Source organism: Lontra canadensis, unplaced genomic scaffold, assembly GCF_010015895.1.
Source record: "Lontra canadensis isolate GAN:19392208 unplaced genomic scaffold, GSC_riverotter_1.0 scaffold35, whole genome shotgun sequence".
Lineage (NCBI taxonomy): Eukaryota > Metazoa > Chordata > Mammalia > Carnivora > Mustelidae > Lontra > Lontra canadensis.
This window is the reverse complement of record NW_022631029.1, coordinates 5,521,349-5,543,330: the sequence shown is the minus strand read 5'-3', so window position 1 is coordinate 5,543,330 and position 21,982 is coordinate 5,521,349. Positions and strand designations below refer to the sequence as shown.

Here is a 21,982-nt window from a genome sequence, read left to right as displayed (position 1 = left end):
TAGGGGGTATCCCTGATTGGTGGGGCTCCTTGACTTGTTTTGGCTCTGGCTGCAGATAGCTGCGCTTGAGTCCGATGCCAGGCGCCCCCCCTTCTGTTGTTCAAGGGTACCTTGCTGTGGCCGTTGTCAGGAAATCAGACCCCAGTCTCACCTGGAACTCTCTGAGAGGCAGGAAGTCCTGCCACACCGCTGTGGGCAGGACTGCAGGCTGGAATATCCCCATGGGCCTGCTCTTCAAGCAGACGGGCTCCTGCAAGTTCGGTAAGGCGTCCTGAGGGAGTCGTGCGTGGGTAGGCGTGCTGAGCTGTGGGACCTCAGGGAAGGGGGACGGCGGGGCCGACTGTGGCCCGAAGGCCTCTCTTGGGGTCAGCACGTTGTCCGTGTGGCAGACCGGACAGCAAGGAGTGGGTCGCTCCACCCTAAGATAAAAAACTGGAGGACCAGTTGGCTTCTCTGCACCCTAAGAATAGATACAGGTTCTGAGAAGTACAGAATTTTTTTTTTTTAAATCTTTTGAAGTGTTCGATCCAAATTTCTCCTAGGCGCTGGCTTCCTAATTTGGGGAAGGGCACCTGTTTGCCTTAGGAAACAGACTTCTTCCTCCACGCTGCCAGGAAACCAAATTAAGAGCTCAAGGGTTCTGGCTCTGCCTGCTTCTGGGGCCTTCTCTCCCTGCATGCCCCATGTTCCCCCCGCCATGCGCAGGCTGTGTCCCACCTGCTGTGAGCCTGCTGCTGTGAAAATGTGTGGCATGTCCTCACCAGGGCTTGCCTCTCGTGCAGGTGTCTCCTCAAGGAGGACGCCGCTGCATTTTGAGTGGATTTGGGAGCCCGGCTCCGGCAAACTTCCGTGGGGCTCTGCTCCTCATTGCTGACACTTGCCGTGGTCATCCTTTCCCAGCCCCGTGGCTGCCTCCAAGCTGGGAGGGGGGACCTTAGCAGGTGCTCCCCAGGCCTCTCCAGAGGTTGACACGTGGTGTGGCTCTCCCAGGGGCAGGGCCCGCATGAGTCGGATAATGGGTGCTAGCTGCTCATCGAGGCAGGACCTTCTCGTCCCAGCGTGTCCTCTCACCTTCACCCATATAAGTCCATGTTAACTCCTAAACGTGGGTCAGATCACACGGGGGTTAGTCGGATCAAGTTCAGCGGCCAGGAGAGAAAACTCCCAAGTAGCAGAGGCTTCCCCAAAGCAGAGGTTTCTTTCTCATGGAAGTGAAACCCAGAGATTAGATTGTGCGGAGCTACTGTGATAACCTCACAGGGTCAGAGCCTGGGCTTCAAACACAGAGCTGTGATCTGTGTGGCTGCCGTGCTCAAGGTCCCTTCATGGCCCATATATGTCACAACTGGAGGCTGGGTGCTCACTTTGGCAGCCCGTGTGCAGAAGGAAAGAGAAGAAGGGGAGAAAGATCTGGGCCAACTGTCTTCGAAGGGTGTTTCTAAGGAACTTGCTGGAGAGTTCTGTACTAGCCACAGGGCATCTGGTAAGGCCAGTCTTTATTCTAACGGACCGGATGCCCAGGTAAAAAGCAGGGCTTCTGTTTCTGAGGAAAGGGGACATCAGATCCTGCAGGGTGGCCAGCAGGTTCGGCTGTGGGTCACTGCCAAGTTCATCAGTTGAGTCTCAGCCCCAGGGTGTCACAATGGGCCCCTCTGCCCAGTACCGGACCCTCTTCTCCAGCCCCCGGGCACACTTCCTGTCAGTGCCTCCGGTGTGAAGCTCTTCTGATTTCTGCTGGGCCCTCTGTGGGTGGCAGCACCAGGCGGTGTGTGACATCAAGGGTGCAGTGTCCTTGCCAGGCTGTGGAACGGACCCAACCCAAGCTGTATGGCCTGCTGGGTAGAGAGGCCTCTCGTCTTGACTCAGGTGGGAAGCGCTGACTCCCGTGTTCCTTCTCTCCAGATGAATTCTTTAGCCAGAGCTGTGCCCCTGGGTCAGACCCGAAGTCCAATCTCTGTGCGCTGTGCGTTGGCGACGAGAAGGGTGAAAACAAGTGTGCGCCCAACAACAATGAGAGATACTTTGGCTATACTGGGGCTTTTAGGTGAGTTCTGCAGCTGAGCCTGCCCTGGGTGGGGTCTCGTCCTTCATCCCTTATCCTCCAGCATCTTGACAATGCACTTCTAAGGAGGCAGACACGGCCTGTCACAGCAGAGCCAAGGGGCGGCCTGGGGGCCCACAAAGGGGCTGCACCCATCAGGGCCCCTCCACTCCTTCCCAAGGCTGCCATGGGGTTGCTGCCATGGGGCTGCATGACCTCAGCTCTGCCTGGCCCCTCTCTGTGGCCTGGGACCCAAGTCAGCCTCAGTGGGCCTCAGCGTCATCCTCCTCAAAATCAAATGGGTCGTGTCTGTGGCCTCTTAAGTCCTTTCTACAGTTCAATTTTATGGGCAAGAATTCTCTTTCCTGTAGCCGCCACCCTCTTCACCCTCCTCCCCCATCAGGGTGGTCCTTATATCTCACAGTTTACTTTTCTCTCTGATTTCAGCCTTAGAAATGGCAAAGACAAAGCAGTAGTGCAGTGTTATTTTCCACTAGGAAAGTGAAAGATAAACCAAAAAATACGTTTTTAGAATTCACTAGTTATAACCACTTAGTGATCCACAGTAATTATCCATAATTCAAAATTGCAACCCCATTCCTACAGAGGTCGGCTTCTCAGGGGTCCTCCCCAATCCCTTTTTCTCTATTCACCAAGAATATATTGCTCTTGGGGCTCCTGGGTGGCTCAGTCAGTTAAGCGTCTGACTCTTAATTTCAGCTCAGGTCTTGATCTTAGGGTTGTGAGTTCAAGCCCTGCATCAGGCCCTGCGCTGGGTGTGGAGCCTATTAAAAAAAAAAAAAAAAAAAAAAAAAGATATTGCACCACCAGATGGCGTCATGGATCTGACAAGGACAGTGGCCAAAGAGGGGTCTTTGAAATTTTCATATATAAATTCAGTGGCCTTCTCTCCCACAATGGGACGATATAGACGTAACTTTTACTATAGTGTGAGTGACTTATGAAAATATTTTGTGGAAGTATGAGAATATCTTTAAAAGACTAAGGATTTTCAAATAGAAAAGCTGTGATGTGATTCTGCTCAGAAATAGAAAAACCCAGAGGAATCATGTGGTTTTCTCTTTTATAATCACGGGAAGGTATTATTCCATTGGAAACACCTACACCTTAGTCTTCCTCTTTATACAAGAAGGAAATGTTTTGTCTTTTGTCTAAACTGAAAGCTGGACCCAGAAGTCCTAGCATGGCTATATTTCTAATTAACCTTCTTATATTGCTGGTTCTTAATTTTCACTTTTCAGCTATTTTTCTGCTGACTTTCCATTATGGAAGAAGTTCTAGCCTCTCCTACAACTCCTGTGCCTATTCCACTCACAAGCACGAATTTCACCTTTCAGCACCCAGCATATTTTTATTTCATGTTCAGTGCTTACGTTATAATGAATATGTAAATATTCTCATATCAAATATGTGGTGTAACAAGGTTGTACTTCTCTTATAGTACAAAGTTTTCGTTTACTCTAGGGTTAATAAGTGTCTTATTTTTTTTTTTTGCTTCATTTTTTTGCGTCATGTTTTTTGCTTCGTGTGCTTAAAAAAAAAAAATCACTAGTTCATCTAAAAACCTGTAGTCAGTAGTGTAAACCTCCTAACAATACATACCCAGACTGAATACTGGCTCTGGTTCCTCAGATGCTGGGGAATCTTGCTCTGGCCAAGTCCCGACTGGTGTTCTCGATGCCTCCTGCACAGCTGTCATCCTGGGATTCCCCTTGATGGTCATTCTGGGATTTCCCTTCACAATACTTTATGTTAAATTGCCTGTTTCCTGGATTCCATATCTTTTGCTTTCTTGGCTTTGTTGGCACAGAACACATCTTTTTGAGAAAGGCTGAGTTGACATTGCTGTTCTTTGAGGATTCCATGTCTGAAAATGTGTTTGTACTGCCTTTGAAATGATGTATAGTTTGGCTGGATGACTAAGTGTCCGTTGAAAAACATTCTCCTTAGGGATTTTGACAGGATTTTCCCTGTCTGGGAAAGGACAGCATTAGCTATTTTGACCAATCCTCTCACTAAAAACAAGCAAAAATGTTGGAATAGTCCACACGGTCATGCGTGCGCACTCACACAGACACACACAGACACACACACACGCACACGTTCTTAAAAATATCAAATAAATAACAAAGTAGTAAGGTTATTAAGGGAGACTAGGAATTCAGAGAAATAAGAGTTCACTTTGTCCTGAGGACATTTACCTGTCATGACAAACTTGAACACAGAGCTTACATACAGCTTTAAGGTAGGAGTGAATCAGAAGTAATTTCCTCACCTACTCCTGAGGGCAACAAGTTGTTGGATGCTGAGGAAAATGGAGGAGAATGCACACCAGCCCTGAAAAACTGAAAGCATGAACCCCCTCCTGCATGGATTTGCAGCTCAAACTTATATCCCCTAGAATGGTCCAGAAATTCTCAACTCATGAATATTTTCATTTATTTATTTATTTATTTATTTATATAAAGACTTCATTTTTTTATTTGACCAAGAGATTCACAGTGAGAGAGGGAACACAAGCAGAGGGAGTGGAAGAGGGAGAAGCAGGCTTCTCGCCAAGCCGGGAGCCCGATGCGGGGCTTGATCCCAGGATCCTGGGATCATGACCCTGAGCCGAAGGCAGATGCTTAACTACTGAGCCACCCAGGTGCCCCTCAACTCATAAATATTTTTAAAAGTGGTCCCAGACTAGTGCTCCCTCTAGAAACCTGCCTGAAAGACAGCACCTTGAGGATAGGCCTCAATGATTGTTCAAAAATCCTATCTTTTTTTTTTTAAGATTTTATTTATTTATTTGACAGAGAGAGAGAGAGAGATCACAAGCAGGCAGAGAGGGAGGCAGAGAGAGAGAGGGGGGGAAGCAGGATCCCTACTGAGCAGAGAGTCTGATGCGGGGCTCGATCCCAGGACCCCGAGATCACGACCTGAGCCGAAGGCAGAGGCTTAACCCACTGAGCCACCAGGTGTCCCCAAAATCCTGTCTTGATAACAATGAGCAGTACACAATCAGAAGTAACTATAATAGTATGAAGCAAACACACAGGGGGAAAGTTACTAGAAGCAACATCCAGCAGAAAAAACAGTATTTTTTTTCTAAAAGAATAAATTGAACTTCTGGAAAGGAAAAAAAAAAAAACATAGCATTTGAAACTATCTATGCCATTGGCCAGTTTCACAGCTCAGACATAGCTGAAAAGAGAATTAAGGAATATATGTGAAAAGATTATCCAGAATGTAACAGAAAGACAGAAACTACAACAAATTCAAAAATTTAAAAGCATTAATCCATTGTCTTCTAAATCTAGAATTTCCCTTGAGAAATCTACCATTTTGGATTCCCAATCCTTTGTGACTCTTCCTTTTTGAAAAAAAATTACTTTTGATTTTTCAACAATTTATTTGTAACATCCTTGTTCTGAGAGAATGAGCTCTGGGAGGGTGAGGAAGCATCTTAGACGCACAGGTCGACCCAAAGAATATTTTGTGAAGAGTAAAGAAATCAGACACCTATGCCTCTCCCTTAAAATGTATATTTCTCTCTAAATTTACAGAGATTGAACAATGAATGAAAAATACTTTTTTTTTTAAGATTTTATTTATTTATTTGACACAGAAAGACACAGAGAGAGAAGGAACACAAGCAGGGAGTGTGGGAGAGGGAGAAGCAGGCTTCCTGCTGAGCAGGAAGCCCAATGTGGGCCTCGATCCCAGAACCCTGGTATCATGACCTGAGCCGAAGGCAGATGCTTAACGACTGAGCCACCCAGACGCCCTGAAAAATACTTTTTAGGAAAAATTCATATGGGGTTTTATCGAAAGTAAGATGCTTTGAAAAAAGTTTCTTAAGAAGTTTCTGAGTTAAAAAAAAAATCTCCAATATTCTGAAACTTCACACTGATATTTCTTTATGTGAGTCTCCTTTTAAACCTTTGGATTGGATACTTGATGGGCCTCTATTGTCTAGAAGCTCAAGTTGTTCTGTTCTGGGAAATCTTACTTCATTATTTCTTAGATAATTTCTACCTTTTTTTCTCTGATTTCTCTTTAAACTTTGATTCTTAAATTATAGACTCCTGGATTATCATTTCATCATCTTCTTATTTATTTATTTATTATTTGCTTTTCTTTATCTTCCAGTTTCTGGGGTATTTCCTCAGCTTAACCTAATCATTATATCATTTTTGAGAATTTTGATAATGATTTTTGTTTTACTTTCTAACAACAGTTTGTATTCTGACTGCTCCTTTTTAAGAGCTTCTTGTTCTTGTTTTATGAATGCTACAATTTCTTTCATCTCTTTAGCGATATTCATTGTAGTAAAAAAAATGTTAGGGGCACCTGGTGGTTCAGTGGGTTAAGCCTCTGCCTTCAGCTCGGGTCATGATCTCAGGGTCCCTAGGATCGAGCCCCGTGCATCAGTCTCTCTCTGCTCAGCAGGGAGCCTGCTTCCCTCCCCTCCCCCGCCTGCTGCTCTGCCTACTTGTGTTCTCTCTCTGTCAAATAAATAAATAAAATCTTTAAAAAATTTTTATTCCCTCTCCTGTATTGTCTCTGTATTTTCTGAGCATAATTAACTATGTTTTTGCAGTCTACATTTTTTTCTGGCTTTTATTCCAAAGATCCAGTAGTTTCTAGCCAATTTTCCATATTTGAGAATAAACACAAACAATGACTGTTCGTTCTGCATCAGGTGCTATGTCTTGGCTTGGTTATGGACCTCACCTAGGGGGCAATTGATTTGTGTCATTTCACTGTGGGGCATCCCCATGTCAGAATCGATAGGAATTTGTTTTGGATTGATCAACTCTTCCAGAGAAAGAGTCATCCCGTATGCTTCTTGGGAGGCTGAGTGGGGGAAAGAGGTTATGATTTAACCTTACAGAATATAGGTTTTCAGTCCACTCTCTGACATCAGTGTTGGGCCTCTGCTCTCCACTTGCTTGGCTCTTTGTCTCTCATGTAATTCAGGTTCAATATCTTGTGAACAAGCCTTGTTGTTCTCAGTCTTCTGCCAGAGAGTGGGGTGTGCGGAGCCATCTCCCATCCAAATGGAATAGAAGGGCACATAAGCCATGTTTATACACACTCTATCCAGTCCTCCTGTCTCAGCCAGATTCGTGATGCCTGGTACTTCTAGTGATGCCTGGTACTCTAACTGATGAACCTTTCTGGAGTTCTGTAGCACACATCAGTGTTCTTCTGGGCTTCCCTCTCTTCCAACTTCCATTTACAGCTGTCTCTGCTCTGCTGGATCAATTACAACTCATTGGTTTGCTCTCCACCTTCCAAAAGTTGTCAGTACTACCTTCTCTCTTCCCCTCCTGCCCTCCTCTGACTCATGGTTTACAGCTTAAAAAAATCTCATTAAAGTTAAAAAAAAAAAGAAACCAAAAACCCATCAATTTCACTAATATCATTTTATTGGGACTCTGGAAGCAGGGAAAATTCATAAACATATGTGTTCCAAGCTACCATTTTAAATTATATGTTCCTGGAAATATTTGTCTTTATCTATTCCATGTTTACACCCTTGTTCCAGTTTTTGGAATCTATATTACAAATATTCATGAAAACCCTAATAGTTTCTCGTTTGTGGCAATGTGTTTATTTTCTGGAACATTTTAGGTGCCTGGCGGAGAGGGCTGGAGATGTCGCATTTGTGAAAGATGTCACTGTCTTGGAGAACACGAATGGTAAGCAAAGTGTTTCCCTTTCGCGTCTCAGTATTCGGGTTTGCAATTGGGAAGTTATTATAACCTTTTCTAGGCTTTGGATCAAGTTACTTGCAAAATTCTTTACTTAATTATGCCATGTGGTATGTCTGTGAGTGTCACACTGATTTTGAAACCATATTCCCTCTCTCTCTCTCTCTCTCTCTCTCACACACACACACACACACACACATCCCAGCCATACACAGTAGCAAATGTCTCCCTGGCTTTGTCTAGTCAACCACAGAAGTAGACCATCTTCCCGTCCCAAAGTTTTAAAAAAAGAAGTAAGGGCCTTCATTCAGACCCATGTGAGCCCTCTGTCTGGAAACTCCTTGGGAGTCTTTGGAGGGACAAAATCACAGGCAGGTACCGAAAATGGAACATGAATAGTAATTGCCAACTTCTGCACCCTGAGCCATCTGGCCTCCCTCCAAACTGCAGCCTTCTCCTGAACCCCTACTCGGCCCCCAAGGCAGACATGAAAACTTGGAGTGATCTCAATATCAAATAGACAGAGCCAAGAGAACTGGTAAAGTGTTTGTTTTTGTTTTTTTGAGGGGAGATAGGGTAGAAGGAGAGAAGTAGGGGCCTGAACATTGGATCTGTGTTTGCACATACACAGACATGCATAGAATTCTACTTCAAATTTATGAAGCATTACTCCAGGTGATCTCTGGGGATCGATGGATGTCAGTTTTTTTTTACTGAAGTGTAATTAACATACAGTGTGATATTAGTTTCAGGTGTACAGTATAGTGATTGAACAATCACCGTACATGACTCAGTGCTTACCACGATAAGCGTACTCTCGTTATCCTAGAGCTATGTCAGACTGCGGTGTAAAGTTTCTTTGGGATTTTACAACTATTTTTTTAAATCGATGGAACATACTCAATAAACTTACAGAAGTTCCTATCCTTTGTCTGGTTATACACTAAGAGCCTTTGAATATGAAAGGAAGGAGAAAACAATTTCTTCTTGAACATAAACCAGATGTTCTTTTTCTAGAACTCACTGGAAAATAGGGCACAAGTGGAGGGCGTTCTTTAAAAAAAAAAAATTAACAGCTCTGTTGAGATACAATTCATGCTATAAAAATATGCTCATTCCAAATGTTCGACTCAGTGATCTCTAGCACACTCATGGAGCGCCACACTCACCAGCCCAGCCCAATTCTAGAACACTCTAGAACACCCCAGAAAGTACTCCTGCCCCTTTCTTCACTCCTCCAGAGGTGCCCACCACCAGTCTGCTTTCTGTCTCTGTAGATTTGCCTGTTCTGGACATTTCACAGAAATGGAATCCCATGGCCTTTAGCGACTGGCTTTTTTCACTGAGCATCAATTTCTCAGGGTTTGTCCACATTGTAGAGCATATCAGGGTTTCGCTCCCTTGTATTCCTGGATCCCGTCCCCTAGTGTGGAAACAGCACTGACGTCTGCTATATTTGGCATTTGTATAGCTTGTGCAGACAGCTTCCTTCCCTCTCCCTTGCATCACTGTGACCCACATGTGTGCATTTCAGGAGAAGCCAGTGGACCCAGAAAGGACCTTTACTCAGTGGGGCAGCCCCATGGCTGATGCCGCCTTTCTTTCTCTCCCCAGGCAAGAACCCTGAGGCCTGGGCTAAGGATTTGAGGCTGGAGGACTTTGAGCTGCTGTGCCTTGATGGCACCCGGAAGCCCGTGACGGAGGCTCAGACGTGCCACCTGGCCATGGCTCCAAACCATGGTGTGGTATCTCGGCAAGAGAAGGCAACACACTTGAAGCAGGTGTTGCTCGACCAACAGGTGTGGATCGCCAGGGTCTCCTGCCGTCTCCCAGCTGCATGGGCTGCTGCGAGGCAGGGCGGTCACAGCGCTAGAGGGGAAGCAGCCCGTCCAGAGCCCATCTTTCCCGTCCCTCTGCATGAAGTTGGTTTCATGCAGAGGAGCTGCCCAGAGTCTCAGTGATGGGAAAAACAGAGGCATCTGCACGCATAATCTCTAGAAAGAACACACCCAGAACTTCTGTAGTTTAAAGGCTATCTGTGGGAAGTGGTTTGCAGGAAACCATGCAATTTCCTTAAAGTCTGTGATTCTCTTTTAGAGCGTCTAGATTTTGTGTTAGAATACCTCATGTCCAGGTGTGATTTAAAGATGGTGGCCCTAGAATGGTAATAATGGGTACAGTAACCTCACTGTGGCACGCTCACTGGTGCTGGTAAGAGGGGGTTCATCACCGAGGTGTGTTGCTCTCACCCCGCGGATGAGGCTGAGTGACCCACCCGCCGAGGGCAATGACCTGATCAAAGACAGAGATGATTTCCAATGCAGACTGCCTGTCTGCAAGAGCTGGCCTCTTGGAATGCTGTAGGTGGTTAGCTTTTGGGGGAGTTCTCAGAAATCCTCAGCTGTCACCTAGCCACCCAGAGATTTTACGGGAAGAGGCCACAGATGGACAAGGAGGGAAAGATGGCAGGAGGTGAGATCAGAAGTAGGGAGGGGCCCAGTCCCTACCCGGTGTGTCTGCCACCTGTGGAGCACGGACCGCTGGTGGACATGGGGCAGGGTGGGGCTCAGCCAAGTGGTAGAAGGCATCCAGAACTCAGCTCCTTTCATTCTGTGGGCTTCCCAGGGCTGAGCCTGGATGGAAGAGGTGTCTTTGTCCTACATTCTCCTGTTTCCCTCGGCTACTCTCTTACTGTCTGCCTTGTTACTACAGAATCAGTTTGGAAGAAACGGCGAGAAGTGCCCAAGAGACTTTTGCTTGTTCCTGTCTGAGACCAAAAACCTTCTGTTCAATGACAACACGGAGTGCCTGGCCAGACTCCAGGGCAAAAACACGTATCAAGAATATTTGGGATCAGCATACGTCACGGCCGTTGGTAATCTGAGACAGTGTTCGAGCTCCCGTAAGTGCGACACCCCGGGGAAGCCGGCATGTGAGAAGGGTGGCGAGGTTGCTGGGCTGGGTGGCATTTTAGGAGTGAAGATGGGAATAAAAAAGTCATGGCCATGTGCTTTCCTGCTGCCTTGGGAAGTTACAGTGTCACTGACAAGATGAAAGACTTAGGGAAAAATCAGGCAGTAGTAATATGCTCAATTTTTGTAATGCTGAGTGCCCGTCCTGGGTTTTAGAAACTGATGATACATTTTATCCAGTAGAATGAAGTATGTGTACATGTATGGAGCTATATGTATATATGCTTATACACATGTACATGCACGTACATGTATGTGTGTGTGTATACACGTATGTATTCAGAAAGGACAAATGCTGGTCTCCAGACAGTTACTGTAAATGCCAGCCATGGAAAATACAAAGTCTTAGAAAGCATCTTAGCCAGGAAAATGTATTGAAAAATGATTTGCTCCTTGAAGAACACGTGTAAGATACTGCTGAGTGTCGTAAGACCCCAGGCAGTGATTCTAACACTACAATGTGCACCACCAGGCCTGTGCATGGGGTCGCCCATAATCTGGTTCCTGGGACCTCATCGACAGCTGGAGACATCGGGGTGGTGGGGGCCCCGGGGTGGGGTGGGGCCCAGAAGCTCTAGTATCAGTCCTTCACAGCTAGGTGCTGTGTCCCCCCCAACCCCGCCCACCGAGGGGACACTGGGCTGTGTTTGGAGGTATTTTTGATTCTTACAACATAGGAGGGTGCAGCTGGTGTCTGTGGGCAGCAGCCATGGTTGCTGCTGAACAAAGCAGAGAACAGCTCAGCCGACCAAGGGTTCCCTGGGCCCCAAAGTCAATACTGCCACCACTCTTTAGCAGGGCATTGTGATCAGGTGGTTCGAGGACTCCGTTCTGAGAAAGAGGCTGCAGGGCTATTCCAGTGCCCAGAGTGTGTGCCTCTTGAGGGCAGGGCCCGTGTGTCCCTGCAGGAACCTTGGCACTCAGCACAGTGCCTCACACCAAGCAGGCCTCGGGGAGTATTTGTCAGTGCCCGAGGGCACGAGGAGGTGACTGCCACTGTGGACAGATCTGCATGAAGACGGGGCGTTGACGGCTCCCATCCAAAGACCATCTGTGCCTTGTGAACTTGACTGTGACAGTTGAGTCAGTTAGAGGCAAAAGGGGGTGGGGCCTGTGTCGCTCAGGCGAGGACAGGAAGTCACCCTGGTTAGTGAGGCCCAGAGCTAAGGGGCCACCATCAGGAGGAGGCTCGGAGGCCCAAGGTGAGCAAGCACGGGCCGCAGGTTGGTGGGAGAAGGCAGGGGAAGGTCTGTGTTTCAGTACCCTCCTTGACTGATATCTTGGTTAAAAAAAAAGAAATCAGTTTCTGACTCTCCTGCTTTGGTGTGTTCCACAGCGCTTCTGGAAGCCTGCGCCTTCCTGAGTAGATAAAACCCGCCAGAAGATGGCCTGACCTCCCTTCCTGAGGCACCTCAGCCCCTCGCTGCTCCCGGCCCTTCCCAGGGGGGTGCTGGGCCTTCTCCCACCCTGGCCAGTCATCTGCTTTCCCAACCCCGTGCTGTCATCCTCTCAATAAAATAAAATGAGAAAGGCTGTCGATTTTCATTCCTTGTAATGCATCATTCATCTTTTCTAGATTTTATGCTGAAATCATGGGTCTGGTCAGGTGCTGGGCCAGCTGGACGGCTCCTTCTGCATTTTCCAGGTCCTATGCCTCCTCTGTCCCACAGGCTCTTGGAAGCAAAGGACAGGCCCAGTAGCTGGTTTCCCCAAGGGCATCGGCTCGTTGTTCACATGGTTGTTTGTGTGTGTGCTTGTGTATGTGTGTGTTTCTAGGGCAGGGGGAGGGAATAGGGAGTAGGAATGAAGGCATCCTAAGATGTGAAAGAAACTGGATATCACAAAGATTTTTGAGTGTTTGGTATTTTAAATAAATTACGTCGGTACAGCGAGTGTACAAGTAATACAGGCGTCATAGGGAGAGGTAACAGCCTTCTGTCCCTTTGTCTTCTGACTGGCCTTATTGTCCCCCCACCTCCGGCTAACCTCCATTCAGTTGTTTTTTCCCCCCACTTTCCTCGGCCCAGCTCTGGAGAGCATGGTTCAGGCAGGCTGCCCTCTCTTCCTTCAGCAAGCAGAGTGGGCTGGTCAGGCCACTCTCTCATTCTCTCTGCATCTCACTGTGACTGGGTGCTAACCTGTTCTCTCTCCCGACTGGTTCTGGAAAAGGACACCCATGCCCTCCCAAACCACCAAGTTTCTCAGGGTTTCCGGATCTCTTTCCCCGAGCCCGGGGCCGCTCCTCGAACCCCATTCCTTCAGCTTCCACTCATCCTCCTCTCCAGCTTCCTTCCCCCGCCGTGTCGAGGACCCATGCTTTGTCCTTGAAGTGTGCCTCCCCTGTGGCTTTCTTCTCCAGGGTTTTACTTCTGACCCATGAGAGAACCATATGACAGGGTCTCGGCTGCTAAAGCAGACTTTCTTCCAGAAACTGGAGCTCAGTGGTGGGTAGATACCAGGTCTCTCAGACTGCTAACTCTTCCTCAGGAAGGGAACATTCTCTGGCTTTCAGTTTTTCCATTGGCTCACTGGACCCAACAGGCAAACGCATGCCAACCGGGTGAAGACAAAGCAGCCGCCAGACAAGGGTGGCCAGCATTGACCACCACCAATGGGTAGGTGGTTTTGCTGCAGCCTACACCAGTCTCTGAAATCTGCCAGGAAAGGACATGTATTAGGGTCCCCTAGGCTTCGGATGGAAACTCACTTTTTGCTACTGTGAATTATGGCCCAGATACGCCGTCCCTCCTCACTAATTTGAGAACATTTTTCAGGGAGCAACATTTGATGCTGTTGTCATGTTCACTACAATACTAGCCCCGCAAAGCATAACATTTGGACAGTATGAACCTTCTCGTATAAATAAAATACAAAGGAGAAATTAAAGCCCCACCAGTGAAAAACCCTTTCTGGCCATCAGCTCATGCTAAGTTCTATCAAAATCCTAGCAGCTTACACAGCAATCTCTTGTTCCTGCCTCACACCCGTGTCTTTCCGCCAGTGACTCTTTCGCTCATGTCTTTGTTCTGAGACCCGGGCTGAAAGAGAGACGGGGAGGGGTGCCTCACCGTAATTTTTAGAGCTTCTGTAGATCGACAGCATGGTCATTCCCATCACTTCATTGCCCTAAATCAGTCAGGTGGCCGCGACATTGAGGAGGTGGGTATATGATGTCCGGTAGGGAGAGGCCCGGTGGGAAGGAGCAGTGAACATCTTGGCCATAGGACTCTATTTCACTTCTGTGCCTGAGGCTGTACCTTCATTTATTTCAACCCTAAGGCTCTGGTCCATCTCTTTTCTGAGATTTAGTGTTGTCAGCAGAACACACAGGAACATCTGTACATCAGGTTCACAGTCACAAAATGTAGAGAAGGTGAGCAAATCATCATTCTGCTGTGGTCATGGGTGTGAGAAGCCACCTGCTTCTTCCAACCGAAGTGACAGTCCCACTGGGTTGTGAACACTGTGGCCTGAAGCAGGTCATTTCTAGTGTTTGAGCCAGAATGAAATATTCTTTTTTTTTTTTTAAAGATTTTATTTGTTTATTTGACAGAGAAAGGTCACAAGTAGGCAGAGAGGCAGGCAGAGGGAGAGAGAGGAGGAAGCAGGCTCCCCGCAGAGCAGAGAGCCCGATTCAGGGCTCGATCCCAGGACCCTGGGATCATGACCTGAGCCAAAGGCAGAGGCTTTTAACCCACTGAGCCATCCAGGTGCCCCGGGCCAGAATGAAATAAATGGGTGAAGTTGAGTCTGAATTTTAGGATGGAAGCAGAGGGTATATTAAGAAATGGTCGTAGGTGGCCACGGGGTTTGAGAAAAGTGAGCCCTCTACCATGAGAGTGAGAGTTTGGAGCCAACTCAATCAAGTTGACTCACTCTCCTGGTTGAATAAGGGAACTTAGAGTTGACTGCAGGTGAGGGAAATGTAGAGATGGTGGAAAATCCACTCAGAGAGGACACATGGGCCCCAGGAACTCAGCCTCTCAGATTCTAAAAGAAAATGTCATCATGGAGACAATTCCTGCCCCTGCTGGCCAGGATACTTTATCCCGGACACCTAATACCTATCAATGATTGGACCCATCTTGGCCATCTCCCATCAGGACAGGGTCTGCCTGTGGGGAGAGCATGTGGGGAGCGGATCGCAACTTCTGGAATGAAAGGTGGTGGAGACCAGTAATGAGGGAGCAGAAGGATGTGGGTGACAGGGGGTCGGAAGAGGGTGAGGCCCCAGGAACCTGTGGAAATTCAGAGTGGGACCCTGAGCCCTTTGCAGAGCAGGAGATGGGTACCATGGCATGCTGAGTCCTAAGGGAGGGTGTCGCTGCAGAAAGATGATGTGGAGAATCCAGGGTAAGGCAGGAACAGATGGAGGAAGAGAAGAAACAGCCCACCAGCATCTTTGCTTCATCTTGGCTGGGATGGCAGTCAAAGCCTCCAGTCATGAGAAGGAACCAACGTGTGCACTTTGTCTTAACCAAGAGCAACATCCCTCCTTCTGTGCGTCTCAGATCTTCAGGGACACACAAACCCCGAAACTGCACCCGCGGTAAACTGTCTTCGAGTTTCGCACTCATGAATTCTCGCAGAAGTGGGAAATCTGCATATTTCAGTTCCATAACTTCCCGGATGCTCCTTTCTCCTCCCACTCGGGGGGCATCCCACCTAGCCCAAGCCCTGGGCTGCCACGTGACCTTTGGTCCCCACTTTCTTTACACACTGAAAGGAGGGTGGCCTCGGTTTGGTGTCCCTGCTTTCACTTCCTCCGACCCCTGACTCCTCACAGGCTTCAAGGGAAAGCCCAGAGCCTTGCATTCTGCATGGTTTCCACCCTGTGTAGCTTCTCTGGGCTCTCTACCCCCTGGCCAGACCTCACCAGCCCTGCTCTGGCTTGCAACTGTCTCTGCCTGGCTCCTCAAATTCTCTCTGCCCCCAAGCTTGGTCCCAGAGGGAGACATCCCCCTTTCCTGTTTGTCCTGGCCGCAGACCATGCCCACACACAGGACAGGGGAAAGAGAAATGGCCCAAGGAAAATGCATCAGAATTTCATGGTGCCTGGCCAGAGAGCAGTCAGAGGACAGCCCTGCCAGCCTGTATGAAGGCCAGGGAAGGTACCTCTTTCCCAGGGTGTGTACAGGTTCCTGCTTGGGAGCACGGTCTGCTCAGTGACATAGGCTGGATTTCAGGTCCAATGTCTCCCTCATTAGGGTGCGTAGGCAGGACCCCACCTGCATAGCCGCCCAGGCACCACAGACACAGAAGATAGAGCAGATGCTGGATTCTTAGGGGAGGATCACTCACGTCTGAGCACAGATGTCCTCCAGGGAGACCACTGCTGAATCTCGTAACATCAGTCACGCTCCCACGCCCCGTGATAGCATCGTCTCCTCTCCTCCAGGCCATATCTTTAGGACTAGTTTGCATACCACTCTCTATCACCCTTATATCCATCTACCCGTGATTCTGAGCACTATGGGTGTAGCAACACTGGACACTGTCGTGTGCATGTATGATTGAGGAAATGAGTAAATGCGTGGATGCTTTTGGGGACCTAGAGTTACCATGAAAGAAAAGAGGACAGAAATGCGGAATGGAGAAGGCGAGGTGGAAGCACTGGGTTGGGCTGGAATGGGCAGTATCAGTACCAGCTCATAATTGGAGTATAATTTCTTGTGCGTGATACAGGCCTACTAAGGAGAAGAGTGGAAGTTAGGGGGGTAACTTCTGTTTAATTGAGGTTCAAAACTGATATTTCCCATTACTGAAGTTGATTCCAACATTTCGTCCCTTAAAGCTGATCTGTGGAGAAATTTTACATCATTCGTCTTCAAAAATGTCTTGTTCACAAAAGGTGCTGTCAAACACTGACACCTGCCTGCAAGTGTAAGACACTACTCGTGCCTATTTATCACTTGGGAGACGTTTATAGAGTTCTACTAGATTCTCCACTTGATGTTTACCTTCTAGCCTGGCACGGAGGATTACAGAGCGCCCCCCACTGGAGGTAAAACGAAAGCTCTCCAGTTGCCCAAACTGATTTTAAAACAGGGAAATGTCTTTTGACCTTGCACAGAGGTCTAAAAATCATGGCTAAGTTCAGAAAACATTTTTTAAAAAAGATTTATTTATTTATGGGGGCGGAGAGAGAGAGAGAGGGAGAGGGAGAGAGAGAGAGAACGTGAGCAGGAGGGGCAGAGGGAGAGGAGAGAGGGAATCCCAAGCTGACTTGATCTCACGACCCTGAGATCAGGACCTGAGCTGAAACCAAGAATCAGATGCCTAACCGACTGACCCCCCAGGGCCCCCCAGGAAATATGTTTGATACAAGTTTGCATGAGAACAGAGATCGCATTTTTGCAACTTAACTTACAAAAAATTGTATTATCCTACTAGGGCACCTGGGTGGCTCAGTCAGTTAAGTATCTGATACTTGCTCTTGATCTTGGGGTTATGAATTCAGGCCCCACATCTGGCTCTGCGCTGGGCATTGGGCCTACTTCATTTATTTTATTTCATTTTATTTTTTTAAAAATATTTTATTTATTTATTTGACAGAGAGAAACATAGCGAGAGAGGGAACACAAGCAGGGGGAGTGGGAGAGGGAGAAGCAGGCCTCCCACCAAGCAGGGAGCCCGATGCCCGGCTCGATCCCAGGACCCTGGGATCATGACCTGAGCAGAAGGCAGATGCTTAACTGAGACACCCAGGCACAACCAGTTTAATGCACATCGTAAATTCCAGTATTTTCTAAGAGTACCACCAACGAATAACCATTGATTTTCTCATTTTCCCACATTTTGTAAATTTGTCCAATGAAGCCATTTTCCTGCCCAACACATGTTTTAACCCCCATCCATTACAACACATCCTAGCAGATTCCACTTCAGATTGTACTGAATGAGGTTTTCTCAATTCCTTCTAGAATATTCTCACTTGGAGTTATTTTCACCCAGATTATTCATGTAGCAAGTAGCCAAGGAGACAGCAAATTCCACAGAGCAAGTCCCTTCTACCTCTTTATCCGTAGTTTCCAGCTAGCTAGTTCTTTCAACTACCTGCAAGAAAATGTGCCTAGATAATTGCTTCTATATGAATAGGTTGCTTCTGATTTCGAATGTGGTCTGATTGGTTTTAAGGGTATGTATATATTTCTCCTGTTTCCTTGCTTGATTTTTGGAATTTTGGCATGCTGGGACAAAGCCTAGGTTTTGGAGCGAGTGGCACTCACGTTTGTGTCCCATCCCTGCCACTTTCCAGCTGCATGAACCTAGACAAATTTCCATGCCTCAGTTCCCGCCTTAGCGAAATGAGACACATTTCATCCACACCCATGGTCAAGTATTGAGGTGCAAAGGGGCTCAGGTTAGCAAACAGCCTTCCACAACACCTGAGACAAATTCGGTGCTTGGAAAATGCTGGTTCACCTCCCCGCTTTTCTTCCTGTATCCTGTTTTATATACAAATGCATTAAAAAAAACGCAAAACAGGGCAATGTTACAAAAATCAATGTTTATTTGTGCTGCCTTAGACAGAAGCTAGTTTACACTAGCTTGGAGGGGAATGGAATGGTCGTGTCCTTCTCTGGATGCCTCTCGTGTAGATTCCTCCCTGGACTGAAGCGGACGGCCACTGCACACCAAGCAAGGGTGGCAGAGGTGTCTTCTGAATGTGGGGTCGAGGAACGTGTACAGGAGGGGGTTGACGCAGCAGTGGGTGGCCGCGACAATTCTCAGGATCTGAACGCTCCTGTCCAGGTTGTAGTCACTCTTGCAGTCATGCAGGGAGAAAGAGTCTTTGAAAGTGAAGAGGAAAAGGGCGATATTGTAGGGTCCCCACATCAGAAGGAAAAGAGCCATTATGGCAAAAACAAGCTTAGAACGTCCAGACCTCCTCTCCCCAGACCCTCGTATTTTTCTCACTCGCGCGTAGCAAAAGACAAAAACGCACAGTGGAAAAAGAAGTCCCAAAATGTTCATCTTTAAGGTCAGATAACACTTCCAAGATGTCTCCTCTGCCGGCAGGAAGTGAGGTCGTCCGAAGAAGCACTTGGATGTCTGGCTTTCCATCCGAGCTTTGTAAAACATGGATTCGGGCAAAATGACCAGAGCGGCTAGGACCCATGCCAGAACACTTGAGACCAAGCCCCAGCGTGCTGTCCAGGTGGTGGAGGGCAAGCTCACGGGGAAAAACTCCAGGTACCTCTGCACAGTCAGGAGGACGTTGAAAAACGCTTCACTGTACAGGCCTATGGAGTACAGTACCACTAGAATTCTACAGAAGGGGTTGTCAAGAACCCCTCCGTGTGTCCCAGTGTAGGCCCAGAATGGCAGGGCCAGCAAGAAACACAAATTTGAAATGGTCAAGTTTAGGAGGTAGATATTTTCCCTGTGCTTGAGTCCTTTGTGTTTCACCAGGATAAGCACGACCCAGACACTGCCCAGGAGACCTGCCAGGAACACGGCGGTGGAGAGCTGCGGAACCACGCGGGCCGCCAGGACCTTGGGGTCGTAGGGGTCGCACTGTTCTACTTCACCGCTATTCACGTCATCCTCGATGAGGACGTCATAGTCATCGTCGGGGGCTGACGTGTAATTTTCCATCTTCAGGCTGCCCCGCACGGACCAGCAAGATTGTTTTCCTTCATACAGCTGGGTGGTCCTGGAGTGGGAAAATAAAAATGGAATTAGTGTTCGTGATGCCACCTGTCTCTTTGCTAGTGGTTCATTTTACCTAGAGTAGGTCTACAGCTCAGAAAATAAACATTTCTCTGATGCATCAGCACCTGCTGAGAGCGGCTGCTGTAAATGACCTCCTCGTTAAGCCGTCACGTACTGGACCATGCGCTAATACCACCAGAGAAATTAAAGTAAGCATTACACCTCTTCACAGAACTTAAATTCTCCCGGTGGAAGTACGGTTTGCCTATCTGAAGATAATATTTAAGGAAACGCACCATCAAAGAGAGCCAAGCAGCGCCGTTTAGTGTCGTGAAATAAGTATCTGTCCTAATTCCTACGTGTTCAAAAAGTCTGTTCGCCCGGGCAGATAGCTTCCTGTGACAGGCTGGCCGAGTTCTTCTCTCCAAGGACAGAAACAAAGGTTTGCAAAAGTGAAACCACCCCCAGCATCAACATAGACGTCACTGGTTAAATACAGAGATGACTTACCCCTTGACAGAGTTCCAGGGGGGCAGGGCACAGCCTCCCGACCCACCATCCGAGCTGCCGTGGGAATGGCCTGGGGCCCCTGAGAGACCGGCTTTCTTCTGAGCAGCCCCGGTCCTGACCTTGGGGGCAAGAGAAGCCACTGTTTAAGCCCTGGGGAGCTCTACACCACAAGTCACTGGTCACGGTTTCAGGGACTAACCCAAAGAAAACAACTTGAAAGCTTCTCCGGACCCCTACAGTGTTTCTCAAGCCTCTGAGAGAAACCAGGAAGTTGTTTTCTCCTCCCGGTTCCCCCTGGACCCCGCCTTTGATTTCCCCCTGGCCTTTAGACAGGCGTCCTCCTGGCTGTCCCAGATAAGGGAACTGACTTGTCATTGCTCCCCAGTGATACGAGGTGGGATGACAGCAGGACACTTCTGAGTGGGTGACAGCCAGCAGTGGAGGGGAAAGTGTCCTGTGGGAGCTCTGTGTGCAGACCCCAGGGCAGAAGCCCACTCTGTGCATCTGTAGGGCATCTAGAAGGCTCTGGGAGAACAACAGTGAATGGTTGAGAGACCCTGGTGGAGGGGGGGCATCCCAAGAGAGGATCTGGAGACAAAGGAAGCCACAGAGTGGTGTCACTTGGGAAGAGAGCTGGTGCAGAGAGGCTAGGGATCAGTGAGTGGGGGGCTGCTATGGGATTTAACAAAAATGTTGTGAGGAAAGCAAGCCGTGAAGCGCTGCCCCTGCTCCCAGAAGATCCCAGAAAATTCCATGGGGGTGGGTCAAGTCTGGGCTACAGAGCCAGTGGGGAGAACTCCCCGCCCAGGACTGTGGTGGGGGAAGGGGGAGGTCTGAGGTTGGAGAGAAAGGAAGCTGGAGGAGTCCAGATTTCAGAGTGGAGGGAAGAAGCAGGGGGTGGTCAGGGGGCAGGAACTAGTCAGGGAGGGTGGCTTGGAAGAAGGATGAAGGGAGAAGAGGAACACCAAACAGCACGGAAGTCCCTAAGAACTTCTCCCAGATCCGCTCTCGGGACCCGTGACTGACCTAATTTGGGGCCACCCCACTGCACAGTGGTTTAGCTCTCACAGACCTGGTTCAGGGACATCCTGTTAACGAACGCCAGAGACGTGTCTGAGGTAGCTTTGAACTCAGACCATGGACCCGTGAAGATGGAAATAGAAGCAAACTATTAAAAGAAAGGCAAAAACAAACATAAAAAGGGCCCAGACGAAAATGCAGTTGAGTGTTAAATTTAACTCAAAGATGACGTTTGTCCTCCGCACGGGGTTGGCGTCGGTGGGAACCTGGGCGGTGCGCGCTTCCCAGCAAGGACATGCACCGCCACCCCCACGCCCCCGACCCCCGCACGGGGTTCTGTAGGTGAGTGGGAGGTCACTGCCCACCGGAGGCGGCACAGCCCTGGGACCCATAGACCATCCACCAGGGGCTCTCCCTCCCTGGGTTGGGCTGTTCGGAGCCACACCAGCCCCACCCTCTCCTCCCCAGGACCTTGAGTAAGTGATGGATGCTCAGTAAGGCTCGTGCCTTATTGCCACCTGCTCACTGGTCCACGCTGGGCAAGAGGATGACAGTCAAGTCAACTCGGAATCAGGGAAAGCCCCGTGGATATACACACACACCCTGCATGGTTAAATGGAGGAAAACAGCAGCAGGCAGGACCTCACGCATGTCACAGAATTCTATGAGATTTGAAGTTCCCCAGGAAAAACACTGGAAATTCAGGACCGCCCCTAACTTCCCGATATCAATGGCTTTCGCTTTCAGTATTATGTTATTTTGGCTCAATTCCCCAACATTCTGCTTACCCAGCCTCAGGCCATGGGGTCCTTCACCCCCCACTTTTTCAAAAACTGAGAGATAATTGACACATACCATTGTGTAAGTTTAAGGTCTACAGCGTATTGATTTGTTGTATTTTTATTGCAAAAGGATTGCCATCGGGATGTTGGCTAACACCTCTGTCCCATCACGTAAGTACCGCTTCTTCTAGTGGTGCGAGCTGTTAAGACGTGTCCCGGTAGCAAGTTGGATGTTTATGACACAGTTTTGTTCCCTATCATCGCTATACTCTG

At 48.3% G+C, this 21,982-nt stretch overlaps 2 protein-coding genes across 4 annotated transcripts in view; one reads left to right on the top strand and one right to left on the bottom strand.

Moving 5' to 3' along the window:
• Positions 1–12,284, top strand: part of LTF (lactotransferrin) — a 28,532-nt gene extending 16,248 nt beyond the window's left edge. The window contains exons 12-17 of the mRNA XM_032867852.1: positions 106–261; positions 1,903–2,044; positions 7,688–7,755; positions 9,382–9,566; positions 10,480–10,669; positions 12,076–12,284. Of these exons, the coding sequence (XP_032723743.1) occupies positions 106–261; positions 1,903–2,044; positions 7,688–7,755; positions 9,382–9,566; positions 10,480–10,669; positions 12,076–12,110 (776 nt within the window). The 3' untranslated portion in view covers positions 12,111–12,284. The remainder of the gene's footprint in view (positions 1–105; positions 262–1,902; positions 2,045–7,687; positions 7,756–9,381; positions 9,567–10,479; positions 10,670–12,075) is intronic.
• A 5,946-nt stretch (positions 12,285–18,230) lies between these two features.
• Positions 18,231–20,323, bottom strand: CCRL2 (C-C motif chemokine receptor like 2). 3 transcript variants are annotated; one of them, XM_032867850.1, is made up of 2 exons: positions 19,908–20,323; positions 18,231–19,398 (listed from the first exon to the last, which is right to left on the bottom strand). In XM_032867850.1, the coding sequence occupies exon 2, from the start codon at positions 19,338–19,340 to the stop codon at positions 18,276–18,278; it is 1,065 nt and encodes a 354-aa protein (XP_032723741.1). In that variant the 5' UTR covers positions 19,341–19,398; positions 19,908–20,323; the 3' UTR covers positions 18,231–18,275. The 3 variants fall into 3 exon arrangements, with proteins under 3 accessions (XP_032723741.1, XP_032723742.1, XP_032723740.1); XM_032867851.1 differs by lacking the exon at positions 19,908–20,323 and adding an exon at positions 19,694–19,895; XM_032867849.1 differs by lacking the exon at positions 19,908–20,323 and adding an exon at positions 19,523–19,666.
• Positions 20,324–21,982: the final 1,659 nt, after the last annotated feature.